General features: G+C 35.8%; 1 protein-coding gene across 1 annotated transcript in view; it reads left to right on the top strand.

Annotated features, from left to right (window-relative positions):
• ZFYVE1 (zinc finger FYVE-type containing 1) overlaps positions 1-13,861 on the top strand; it is a 568,277-nt gene that overhangs the window by 140,262 nt on the left and 414,154 nt on the right. The window contains exon 3 of the mRNA XM_044074669.1: positions 830-1,044. Within this exon, the coding sequence (XP_043930604.1) occupies positions 830-1,044 (215 nt within the window). The remainder of the gene's footprint in view (positions 1-829; positions 1,045-13,861) is intronic.

The following is a 13,861-nucleotide window of genomic DNA, read 5'->3' as shown; positions in this document are numbered from 1 at the left end:
AGTGGCACTGAAATCCATAAGGTGAGTAGAGTAAAGAATACATTGGGACAAAGAAAGACTGTCACGTCATACTATCTGGTACACAGGCCGCACAAAAGGAGAGCGTGTTCAGTCTGAGGTGCTTGTCAACAGTAAACAAAATCTGTGCACTTGGAGAAAGCTTGAACTTTATTATGGATTTACTGTACGCTTGATAAGGTAATGCTGTGCAAAGTGTGATGGTGCGGTCATCTCTGAACCTTTAATTTTTGTGACTTTTTTTTTTTCTGCTGGCACAGGTAATGCTTCATATGAAGTTTAAGTGAGTGACTCTTGCTGTCTCCTTTTCATTAAAGTCTGAACTGTTTGAAGCATTATAGGTAACTCATTGAACAAGGAGTAAAGCTTATTCTGACCAAACTTTAGACCCAATGTGACCTGTTTGCCAAAGCGCCTAGAAATGCTTTTGTTTTGTATCTGTGTGTGTGTTTGGGGGATGGGATACAAAAGCTTCTCTTTCAAGATGTTAGCTGGTTCATGTCTGTGCATAACCTTAATTTCCACTGACTTTCCTACAGAGTTTAATTTGGAACACCATTGTGATTTTACTTAGTGCCTGGAGGTGGAAGAGGTGAAATGTTATAATAAAAAGAGAAACAGGATTTTTATTCTACACAGGGAGCACGGGTAGTAAGAAGAGGGATGATTGACTTGTAGTGTCACTGTTAAAAGTTATTCTGCAAATGTACATGTAGTGCAGAAGCTTGTGAACCTATATTATGAGGCCATATTTCTGCTACACTTTCAGTGGAAATGAATCCATAATAATGTGTTTGTTCTTTTTGTACAGATCATTTTACAGAGCCACCAGAAAAGCTCCTCCATGAAAGGTTTCAAAAGTTGGGCCGCTTTCCGGAAGCTTTTAGCTCAATCCAGTACAGAGGAACCAGAACATACAAGCCACCAACAGATTTTTCTGGTTTGCAGTGGGTTGTAGAACAGCAGCTGAAGAACAACACTACCCGCTCACCCAGGCCGCCAGGTGTCATCTACAAGGCACTCAAGGTAACTCATTTGCTGTGTAGTCTTTCCTGATGGAATGCAATTTGCATTCTTTCCTTCATTTGTGGCAGATCACCTTATTCCGTCATTGTAACATGACCATTTATTTAGGCAGAAAGTTGATGTGGACAAAAATAGGCTAATCTGAATTGATCCGATTGATACGTTGGGATATTTCGTTACATGTGCTTCTTCCCTGACTTGTACGCAGGTTGCAAATTTTTTTTTTATTTCATACTGCTGTCTTTGCTGCTTCTGGTAGAGTTCCTACAGAGCCAAGTGTCTGTGTCCACTGGATGTTCCGTTTTACACACCATAGAGAACATCTGTTTTTTTTTTTTAAAACAAGAAACATCTGTATTAAGTTATCACTTATGAAATGAGCAGTCATACGTTTATGTAATTGAAAACAAACCATATTGACATTTTTTTAGTTGCAAACATTATACATCACTTATCTATTCAGTCTGTTAGTCATACATTCCAAAGCTTATTCAAATCCTGCCTTCTTTTAGACCTCATTCCTCCTACAAAACGTTATTCTGCCTGTATTTTTCCCACAATTCTCATTTTTTTTCTTTGTAATTTGCTCCTACCCTTTTCTAAAGATCCCATTTCCAGTTGGTTTATCCCTGTTAGTATATCCACTACTTCTGTTACAGTTGGTTTAGACTTTGATTTCCATTTTGTAGTAATTGCTTTTTGACACAGCCACCATAATTGGACTCATCAAGGCTTTCCTGTGTCTAGACAATTCCAGTTTTTTTATCTTGGCTCAAAAAATTATTTCCTTTGTTACACCAATTTGCACACACAGTATTTCCTACTAGAGTAGTCTGCATGTATGTTTTTTTTTTTTCAAGTCTGCCAACTCATTACACTCCCAAAAAATATGTTCCTCTTTCTTCCCCGTCATACCTCCAACATTAGCTGTCTACCTGAGGAAAAATTATTTGTGGAATCTACTCTGGGTATAAAAATACCCATGTAACCACTTTCAAGCAAAGATCCTAAATCTTCTAGACTTTTATGTATTTAAGAGGCATACATATTATCACCCCATTGTTTCTTTGTGAATTGCTTAATTCAGTCTCTCTTCTCAATCCTTTCTAATCTCCACTGATTGTTTCTTGTAGTTATCATGCGATATTTTATATGCTTTAATAATTATCCCTTTTTTAACAGCAGTTTCTGTTCTAGATTCTACTAAAAATTCAAGTAGTGCTGGTCTGTCCCTTAGGATCGCCCTTTTCCTTTCTCTTTGCATATACAGTGATTACTCCTTGATAAAAAAGGCAATCTCTAGCTGGCAGTCTAATTACATTCTTGGCATTTTCCCATTCTGTTCCTTTCCCTCTCTAGTAAAAATCGAAGAATAACTACGAAACTGGAACTACACCAACGTATTTTATTTTAGCACTTTTGTCTTGACAGTGCAAAAGACTTCATCAGAGTAAAACATAATTGGAACAGCCACCTTATATACCATTCAAAAATACCTGATTAGACAGCTGCAAACTTTCATTCCACATTTAAAGATATAGTACAGTAAAACCCTACATGAAATTATCTATACAAGAAGTTAAAAATACATAACATAATCAAATATATATATTTTTTCATTTTGTTTATGGTTTTGTACAAAATACCATGCTGAGTATTAAGAAATGTATTCAACAAGAAAAAAAAAATTAAAAAATATGCTGTATGTTACCACATAAGAAACTGCAGTGATTTAATATTCAGAACTGGCTTTTAGTTTTTTAACACACTCTGAATGGAACATTGGTCATTCAGTCCAGGAAAAGTAACTGCATTTAATTTAAGCTGCCATTCCAGTTCCCTGAACTCCAAAAATTCATTGTATGATCCCCCCCCCCCCATCCCAAATCTACGTGGTTGATCACCATGAATTTGAAAGTATGTCGTGGAAAATCATATGTTTTGTCAGAGCGTTATTTTTGTCCATCTTTCTAATGCTGTAAACCTGTTGGTAAATCCTAGTACGGACCTTTGAGAGTTTTTCCCACATAATATGCAGGACATTGTTGGCAGGATTCTAAATGTACCACACCCTATGATTTGCAACTATATTTCTTTTTAAGTTTAATGGACCCATAATTATGGACACTAGCTGAGTTACATTATAAAATATATTGACATCGAGTACAGGACCCACAGTTAATCATCTTACCCTCTGAATCAGTTGTACCTTCCCTTTCCACCATATATTTTTGTATATGTATACATCCTTCTGATACACTACTTGTGGTCTCTCCCCCACAACTTTAATATGTTTTTTTATAACAGTTTTCTCAGTTATATGTCTTGTATCATAGAAATCACTGTTAAAAGTTAAAACTAGTGCTCTACTGAAGTGGTTCATACATTTCTTATTCATCAGTGGGGTGAAAACTCTGTCTTTTTTTATGCCACTTCATTGAAAATGTCACTTAAAACATTCTCCGGGTGCCCTCTTTTTGTGAACATTTCCTTCAAAACCCCACATTGTGTCAGAAATCCATCTGTTTCCGAAACCATCCTTGCCAACTGGACAAATTGTCTTTTTACCAAGGATTTTTTTTGTGATGGATAGGGTGGTGACTAGAGTAATACAACAAGGTATTTGAATATGTGGGCTTCCTGTAAATGTTAGAGGAAAATTCAACTCTTCAGTTTTTGGATAACAACTACTTAATCTCCAAATAACTAATTTCCTATTTAGATACAGTGGAATGAAAAACTATTTGCTCCCTTCCTGATTTCTTATTTTTGTGCATGTTTGTCACACTTAAATGTTTCAGATCATCAAACAAATGTAAATATTAGACAAAGATAACCCAAGTAAACACAAAATGCAGTTTTTAAGTGATGATTTTATTTATTAAGGAAAAAAAAATATCCAAACCTACATGGCCCTATGTGAAAAAGTAATTTCCCCCTAAACCTAATAACTGGTTGTGCCCACCCTTAGCAGCAGCAACTGCAATCAAGCATTTGCGATAACTGGCAATGAGTCTTTTACATCGCTGTTGAGGAATTTTGGCCCACTCTTCTTTGCAGAATTGTTTTAATTCAGCCATATCAGAGGGTTTCCGAGCATTAACTGCTTTTTTAAGGTCATGCCACAGCATCTCAGTTGGATTCAAGTCCAGACTTTGACTAGGCCACTCCAAAACCTTCATTTTGTTTTTTTAAGTAATTCAGAGGTGGGCTTGCTAGTGTGTTTTGGGTCATTGTCCTGCTGCAGAACCCAAGTGCGCTTCAGCTTGAGGTCATGAATTGATGGCAGGACATTCTCCTTAAGAATTTTTTGGTAGTGTGCAGAATTCATGGTTCCATCAATCACAGCAAGTCGTCCAGGTCCAGAAGCAGCAAAGCAGCCCTAGACTATCACACTTTCACTACCATGTTTGACTGTTGGCATGATGTTCTTTTTCTGAAATGCTGTGTTACTTTTATGCCAGATGTAACGGGTTGCACACCTCCCAAAAAGTTCAGCTTTTGTTTCGTCACTCCACAGAATATTTTACCAAAAGTCTTTGGGATCATCAAAATGTTTTTTGGAAAAAGTGAGATGAGCCTTTGTTCTTTTTGGTCAGCAGTGGTTTTCGCCTTGGAACGCTGCCATGCATGCCATTTTCCCCAGTCTCTTTCTTATGGTTGAGTCGTGAACACTGACCTTAACTGAGGCAAGTGAGGCCTGCAGTTCTTTAGATGTTGTTCTGGGTTCTTTTGTGACCTCTTGGATGAGTAGTCGCTGCACTCTTGGGGTAATTTTTGTAGGCCGGCCACTCCTGGGAAGGTTCACCACTGTTCCATGTTTTCTCCATTTGTGGATAATGGCTCTCACCGTGGTTCGCTGGAGTCCCAAAGCTTTAGAAATGGCTTTGTAACCTTTTCCAGTCTGATAGTTGTCAATTACTTTGTTTCTCATCTGTTCCGGAATTTCTTTAGATCGGGACATGAATTTCTTTAGATCGCTGCATGATGTCTTCCTTTTTGGGATATTTTGGCGTACTTCACTTTGTCTGACAGGTTCTGTTTAAGTGATCTGTTGATTCAACATGTCTGTCAGTAATCAGGCCTGGGTGTGGCTAGTGAAATTGAACTCAGCTTTCCCAAAAAAATGTGATTAACCACAGTTGCTTCATGATTTAACAAGGGGGGGGGATTACTTTTTCACATAGGGCCATGTAGGTTTGGATATTTTATTTTTCCCTTAAATAAAAATCATCACTTAAACTGGATTTTGTGTTTATTTGGGTTATCTTTGTCTAATATTTGTCTGATATTTAAATTTCTTTGATGATCTGAAACATTTAAGTGTGACAAACATGCAAAAAAATAAGAAATCAGGAAGGGGACAAATAATTTTTCATTGCACTGCACATTCATGGTGAATTTCAAAAATGTATTAGTCAAATGTAAGCATTGAAAAAATCCTTTAGTCTGTCTGTCATACCTGTCCAAAATATAATATCGTCCAAAAAATGGGCAAAATATGTCCATGAATCTGAGAAAGTGCTGTATAAACATAATTCAACTCCCAGTATGCCAATGCTATGTTGGCAAAGGATGGGGCACATGTTGCTCCCATAGGCACTCCATTTTTCTGCTTAAGTAGTTTTTCAAATGTTATGAAATTATTTTCCAACACCATCTCCATTAAGGTAGCTAAAGTCGTAATTTTGTTGTGTGTAAAGTCAGTGTATTTACTCAAGTACTCAAAAAAAAACATTCAATACCCAAGTTATGTGGGATCACAGAAAAAAGATCGACCACGTCAGTAGTGACAAAAATGAGGTCTTCATTATATAAGTTCTGATCAATATGCCCCAAAAAATCCCAAGAATCCTTGATATATTTAGGGTGTTGTAAAAGTACCTGTTTTGTGTGTTTGTCTATGTATTGGGCTATATAAAAAGTTTTAGAAGCCTTAACATCTACTACTGGTTGAAAGGGGGGGGGGGTCTCTTAGTCCCTTGTGTATTTCCGGTATTTCGAATACCATATGGATTTTTGGGCAAGATGCACTTAGATATTCTAGTTCTGTGGTGGTAATTTGGTCATTTAACCTCAAGTCTTCTAGAAATACATCCACCTTGTGGTAAGCTATATTCATTTCATTAACTGAAGATTTCTCATGTGTCAGTAAATAACATAGAAAACATTTTATTGACGCAGTCATTTTTATTCATAATCACAACCCCCATTCCTTGTCCGGTTTCAAGATTCTGAAGTTACCATTGTTACATAGTTGTTTGAGTAAATCAGACTCTGCCCTAGTTAAGTTAAAGGAATCTACTTGGTTGTTTTGATGTAATAACTCAAAAATTTCACTTTCACACAGCTTTTCAGAGATGGAAATAACTGGTGAAGATCGGGGTATGAATGTGCTGGGTCTAGTCCAACCTATGTTTGGTGTACCACTTGTAGCAGTGTCTTTAAAATAAAAAGTCAGATTGTTTCCTGGTGAATAACTTTGTTTATTAAAGCTTCCTCAATTCTAGCTTTTCTACAGGGAACAAAGGTGAGCCCCTTTTCAAATAAATTTGCATAAGCTTCGGTGTTATTCACCTCGCTATAATTATATACTTTAAAGTCCCCTTTAGTATTAATATTTGTCAAGACATCTGCTTCTGAACATGTATTTGACTCAGCAGTTTCCTGTATTTCTACAGAAAGTGTATTCAGTGCTTCCCTCTCCCCTTCCCCTCTGATTCACATATTGAGCCCTGTAGTAAGTGTCCTGTCTGTAACTGTTCTGAAAACCCTCCCTCTGGTTCCTCAGTCTCTTGGACCTCCTTAGAGGGGGTGTGTGCTAAAGTGTCTGCCATCTCAGAGTAAGAAGGTGACTGGTTGTAAGATGCAAGTTCAACTTTCTTTGCTTCATTTTCAACTTCATTGACAGTAGAATTTGTTTTATAAGTAGGGGGCGTTTCTCATCAATTTTTTAACTTTTCTGTCATGTACTTCCGTCATAGCATGGTCATATTTCATAAAAAACATTAAAATACACATCCTTTTTGAAATCAAATAAATCCATATGCAAAGTTATGTTAATAATTTCATCAAGTTCTAGCAATTTTCTGTCATTGCCATTTATCAGTATCTTTAAAAGTTCACAGTCATGCCTATTAAATAAGGCTTGAAGTTCCTTGTGTAAAACAGAATCCTTCTATAACCCAGAAGGAAATTTCCAAAGCCTCAGCCCCTTTGGAACACGTTCAACACAAATGCACTCTCCCAAATATTTATTCTGTAGTTGTAGTCTCCTCTATTTCAAAACAGCTTCTTCAAAAAGTTTTAGTTGTTTATCCACCACCACGCTGCTTTCAGAAGCTGAAGCAGGCTCAAAACGCTATTCATTGTATGCTGCAAGCCACACCTCCCGTCACTTGACGGCATCTTTGAACCCGATTGGTTCTCCTCCCTTGAAGGTTGTCTTTATGCCGGTGTGATGTCATTCCCACTGGAACTGTTTGAAGCTGGGAAAAAAGAATGAGTTTGAAGTGGCTGCTCTTCCCTGCCACTGTTGGCAACCCAAGAAGGAACTTTTGTTAAAAGCTGAGTAACCAAGTCTGTTAAATCATTGACTGACTTTTGTAATTCACGAACTGTAGTGTGCAAATGCTGATCCCTAGTCTCTCTGTTATCCATAAAGCACAAACTGGGAATACAAACGAAACACACCAACCAGTAAAAAACAAAGAATAACCACGAAACTGGAACCACACCAGCGTATTTTTAATTTAGCGCTTTCATCTTGACCATGCAAAAGACTTCATCAGAATAAAACATAATTGGAACGGCCACCTTATATACCATTTAAAAACACCTGATTAGACAACTACAGGCTTTCATTCCACATTTAAAGATATAGTACAGTAAAACCCTACATGAAATGATCTATACAAGAAGTTAAAAAATACATAACATATAATCAAATATAAACAAATTTATTGTTGAGTACATTTCTTATTATTCAACATGGTATTTTGTACAAACCCATACACAAAATGATTTTTTTTTATATTTGGTCATTATCAGAGAGAAATCCACCCAGTTTAATTTTCACCTCCAATCCCTCATATATCCTCCTTGTCATCCTTATAATTTTATCAGGGGAATGCAAATGCTTCCAGTGTCCTGCTCATAAAATCCCAGCTTACTCGGTCAGATACTTTCTGTGCATCAAGACCTACCAACAACAGTGGTATTTTCTTACATTCTGTTTCCCTCAAGATCATCATTGTTTTGTTAATGTCAAATGTTTGCCTCCCCTCCACATAACCACATTGAGCCATATCTGCCACTTTCTGCATCACATTTGCCATTTTTAGCCATTATAGACATAAGCACTTTATAATATGTAAAACCACAAATTCACATAGTGCAAAACCAGATAAAAAGATGACCAGGCGAAGAATCCACACAATTACTCTGATGTCTCAGGAAAGTTGGCCTTCAAGGAATATAACATTACAAAACAATCCACCTGCCTATATATCCACATCAATAAACTAATAAAATAATGAATCAATTACTTGACATTATTCACTAAAAATCTCCAATTCATTTCTGCATTTAACCCATTCGGGATCATTGTATTATATTTCAAAATATAAACAGACTCTTTTTAAATAATAGTTCATTTTTCAAAAATTCATCTCCATCTATATAAACATAATTTTTTTTCTAAAATAGACCCTCTCAATCATCCTTCAATATTTCCTCCATGTACCTGGTTAAAGTGCATCGCTACAGAACTTTCTTTTTTATTATGTATGTCTCTTTAGTGTTCCAACAATCTAACCTTAAATGCCCTTTTGCTTTGTCCTATATAGAACTTGCGACTAGGGCAGCTTAGAGCGTAAATAATCCCTCTGTGTTACAGCTAAAACAGCCCTTACCTTGGAAGTTCAGGCCGTTAATTTTATTAAAACATTGTATAATATATTTGCAGGCTTTACACCTTCCACAGGTACTTGTTTCATATTCACTAAGATTTGTATTCATTTTTACCTCAGGAAAAGTGCATTTAGCTTTTACTTAAAAATCTTTCAGATTTCTACCTCTCATATAAGAGGTAGTTTGTGTCCCTTTAATATTTTCACTAATCTCTTTAAATTGTGTAATATAACCCCAATAAAAATGTAACAATTTCACAAGCACTGGACTAAAACTACTATAAGTAGTAGTAAAATACATAACTTCCCTTTTATCTTTAGTCTTATCTCTCTGCCGGTTGCCTATTCCTACATTCTTATTTTTCTTATTAAATTTCTCCCAGCTTTCCCTCAATACCTCATTACTAAAACCCCTTTTTCTAAACATTTCCATAGTCCTACCTATTTCTCTATCAAAATCCACCTCATTATTACAAAGTCTATAAAGTCTAGTAAATTCACCTAAAGGTACAGCCTCAATTGTGTGGGGTGGGTGACAGCCGTGGGCCATAAAGTAAAATACCCCATCTTGAAACTTTCTATGGACTGTAGTCTGAAGACATTCTCCACTAGTATCCAATACCACGTCTAAAAAAGGGATCATCAAATTGTAAACCAAATGTATTATTCTGAATTTCACAAATAAAATTTGTTACATCATTTGCACCACCCTCACATAAAAAAATTAAATCATCAATGTATCTGAAATATTTTAATACATATTTTTGGAAAAATTGTGATCTGTAGATATATACTATTTCAGAGAGACCCATACTCAAATTAGCATAGGTAGGGACAAACGCTTAAACATTTACATAAACATTATAAACACTTTATAATCATGGTTTAGAATTGAAATGGGCCTGTATGAAGCTGGATCTGATGGGTCTTTACCCTGTTTAGGTATTAAAGCCACCACAGCTTTCTTCCAGGATGGTTTGTACTTCTGCTCCTCTTAAAGTACTGTTAAACAAAATTGTCTAGATCTTTATCAGTTTTCCCTCCTAGCTTGCAAACTTTCACAAGAATATAATCTATTCCTGGGGACTTTCCTATAGATTGTTTATACATCACCATTTTTGTATCTCCTCCTCCTAATTATTGGTAATTGTGCCTCATCTGCCTCTAATCTTAACATATTTAATTCTTCCATAATCATTTCCATCTGTACCTTTTCTTTATTTCTGTATTTCTCTGCTTTATACAGATTTTCATGAAATTTCTGAAATAGTTCTAGTACCTGTACAGGATCTCTTGTTATCTTCCTAGTTATGTGCTCCTTAAGCTTGTTGACAGCCCTCTTTCTACTTTCTATTGCCTGAGTCATTGTGCTAAAAGTGTTTTGTGCTCTGGAATTATTATCAAAAAACAGTTACTTGACAGCAGTCTTTCTAAACTCATGCATATTGTCAAGGTAATCCCTTATTTTCTGTTTATCATTCTGCAATTGCTCCTCTTCTTGCTCTGGGAGATTCCCCCATGTTCTCCAATTTTATTTATTCAATTTTATTTATTTGTAAACCGGGAAAGTCCAACTTGGAACAAAGCAAATTTTCAGCATAGGCCCAGGAGAAATGCTCCAGATGTATGTCTTTGTAATACTTTAAATACTTTAACCTTTGTTAGCCCCTCTAAATAATTCTTGTTACTTCATAACCATATATGTCGTTTTCTTTCCACCCTATTTTTAAACTCCACTTTAATTTTATTCCCACTCCTTGGCTATATTTTCAGAAGAAATTTCTAACTTCTCTAATAACTCCCCAAAAATTTCCACTACCCATTACTTAAATTTCTTTCTTTTCAACAGATAGGTGGGAAAGAGCCAGTGTTTCATTTTTATTTTATTTTCCTGCATTTTTATTTTAGTTATTGGTGTGTGATCTGAAGTAGTTATTGTGTACGTATCACAACTTTAAATTAAGTGCACAATTTCTTGTGAAATGTAAATTCTGTCTAGCCTAACCCAGTTTTTGTATCGTGGGGAATAATATGTAAATTCTGTCTGAGCTCCTACTACTGGATTCACATCTTCCATGCCAAATATTTTCATAAATTTCTTCAAAAATCTCCCTCTTTAGTTATATTTTCTCCTCTGGCCTTCCCAGATGCATCTTCACTGCTGCACATCAAATTCCAGTCCCCAATCTGTAAGTAATATTCTCTACTGAAAGATGATTATTTCTCCCAGAATTTTCTTAGGCTCCATTACAGCAGTTTTAGGTGGAATATAAATACATGCCAGTGTAATCCTCCTTCCTTGCCAGTAGCCCATCAGTACTGCAAATCTACCATTATTGTCTTTTTACCCTATTCTGTCACTGTTGGAGCTCCTATTGGAATTAATATAAGTAGTCCCTTCTCATTTGTCCCAATTATTCTGCTGAATAAACATCCTGAAGACCTTTATCTATCAAATTCACTCCTGTAGCATAAATATTTGTACTCTTTTTCAACTTAGTTCACTACTCTCTTTTTCTATGTATATCTGTGAGATTATTTACATTTAAAGATAATACATAAAGTGTTGTCATTTATGTTGAGAGATTATTATTCCCACCTCTTTTGTTTAATAGCTTTTTTTGTAAGTGTTTAGTTCCAGGTTTTGTGTTGCATGCATATACTGTTTGACAGATTGATTTTTATATAGTTTCTTGTCCTATCCATTTGAATCTTTATCACCTTATAAGACTTTTTGTTTTAATGAAAACCCTCAGTAAAACACCCCCCAGAACACCCTAAAACCTATTAACTTAATAGTGACGCACAAAACTATGTACATCTTCAAATTCTGAAGTTTAATCCTCCTACTAGGAACAATTGTCCTAGACTGACAACCACACTCTCACTCTTAATTAACCTGTAATGAAGGTTATTCGTGCTAAGATGCATGGTACAACCTGTGCTTCCATCAAGTACGGTCTTTGTGTTATCTTTTTTCGTCTCTCAGATTGGGAAAACACTTGAATGCTTTCAGAAAACATTATCTGCTAGCCATTGAAAGAAAGAAGTATTCTGTTTTTATCACTCCTTGTCAGATTGTCTGCATGGAGAAATGAGAACCAGATACACATTTGCCTCTACAAACACACTCTTATTTACCGGAGGAAAACTTTTTTATTGTATTCAGTGTTGTCTTTTATGTATTTGCTTCCCCTTAAAACTTGTTACTAGGTAAAGCCAAGTGCCTTAATCCAGTCATTCCTCTGTGCAAGAGTAAGAAAAAGTTCATCAGTTTTTCTTGTATCATGCTCTTTTGACCAGACTTCTTTTTTTCCATTGGAATTTCTACATTTCATAAAACTGAACCAGGAAAAAGAAAGAAGAAGAAAAAGAAAGGGGGACACCTATTTAATTTAGTATCCCTGAATGAATTTTCTGGATTAAGAAGGACTCTGTTCTACAGGAATTTACCTCTGAGGTTTATAGAAAAGAGACCTTCTCTAACTTCTATTTGTATTTTACTAGTTCACATCCCTATAAACAAAAAAGAAGTGTAGTTAAGGGACAATTTATTCGCAGTTGTAGGATGACCTCTAGGGATCAAAGTTCAAACAACTGGTGTCCAAGTGCTGAAATAAAACCAATTAACTAATAATAGCACAACGTTGCGAGTCCACAGAAACTATTTATTCACACAAAAAATACAGGTTAGTTGAGTGCTTTTTTGTGTGAATAAATCGTTTCTGTGGACTCGCAGCGTTGTGCTATTATTAGTTAAATGACCTCTAGGGATGTAGACTATGAACATGAAAGTCAGAAGGTTAGGGTTATGTTTCTGACCAGGAAATATCCTAGTGATTTAATATAGGATGTTATGGCTGAGATGAGAACTGGAAGAAATTCCATGTTTGCCTCTATTTTGCGATGTAATAAGCTGGATAGGCAACAGGGGCAGGTTATTTCCGTGATTGGCCATGATACTAATTATGGGTATTTGAGACTGATAGATCAAGAAAAGAAAGGAGCATTTTGGGACAACTATGTAATGTTTTATAACTAGAACACACCCAATGTTAGAAATATCATTACAGAACACTGGGGTAGGTTCAGTTATTATTCTGAACTAGAGACCTTGTTTAAAAATGCATTCAAATGTACCTACAAAAAAAGGCAAAAATCTTAAGGAATTACTAGAGAAAGAGCAAAAGTTGTTGCACAGAAGAAAACCAGGAACATACAAGTGTGGATCCTGTGCTCAATGTCTATTTATTTTAAAATAGGATACAGTGTACATAATGGAGAGGGCTTATTTGGTTAAAAGTAGTCGTTTTTCCAATTGTAGTAGTGAATGCCTGATTTATCTAGCCTTATGCAAAGAATGTGGTGTGTTTTACATTCACTGAGGGTGGCCTAATGGTTAAGGTGTTAGCCTTACAAACACAAGGTGTGGGGTTTGATTCTTACAAGGGATAATTGGCTAGGCTTAAAATGGCAGCAAGGGTGCAGTAGCTAACCTACTAAAAACTACACAAAAACTAAAAAGATGAATTTATGCACATCGTAATGCTATTAGAACACAGGTTGGTAACAATGCCTTGTATAAACACACTTTGTCATGTCCCAAGGCTAGATGGGGCTTCTTTGTAATTGAGATGGTGGATCAAGATATTAGAGGTGGTCCATGGGAGACCAGAATTAGAGGTGAGAGAGGTATATTGGCAGTTATGTTTGGAAGCCAACAGGCTTCCAAGGCTTAATGAACATATATCTATTGCCCCCATTTTGAAAATGAGGGCGGCCAAATTATAAAGTGTTATACTTCCATATAAGAAATATTTCCCTTTTTATATTGCATACAAAATATATCCCTTACAATTATTTCTTTATGTATGTTTTCCTGCTTATTTTATGTACATATGTTGTTG

The sequence above is a fragment of the Protopterus annectens genome, chromosome 6.part0, assembly GCF_019279795.1.
Source record: "Protopterus annectens isolate FY-2018-M chromosome 6.part0, PAN1.0, whole genome shotgun sequence".
Lineage (NCBI taxonomy): Eukaryota > Metazoa > Chordata > Ceratodontiformes > Protopteridae > Protopterus > Protopterus annectens.
Note: the sequence above shows the minus strand (reverse complement) of the source record. Positions and strands in the feature narration are given on the sequence as shown.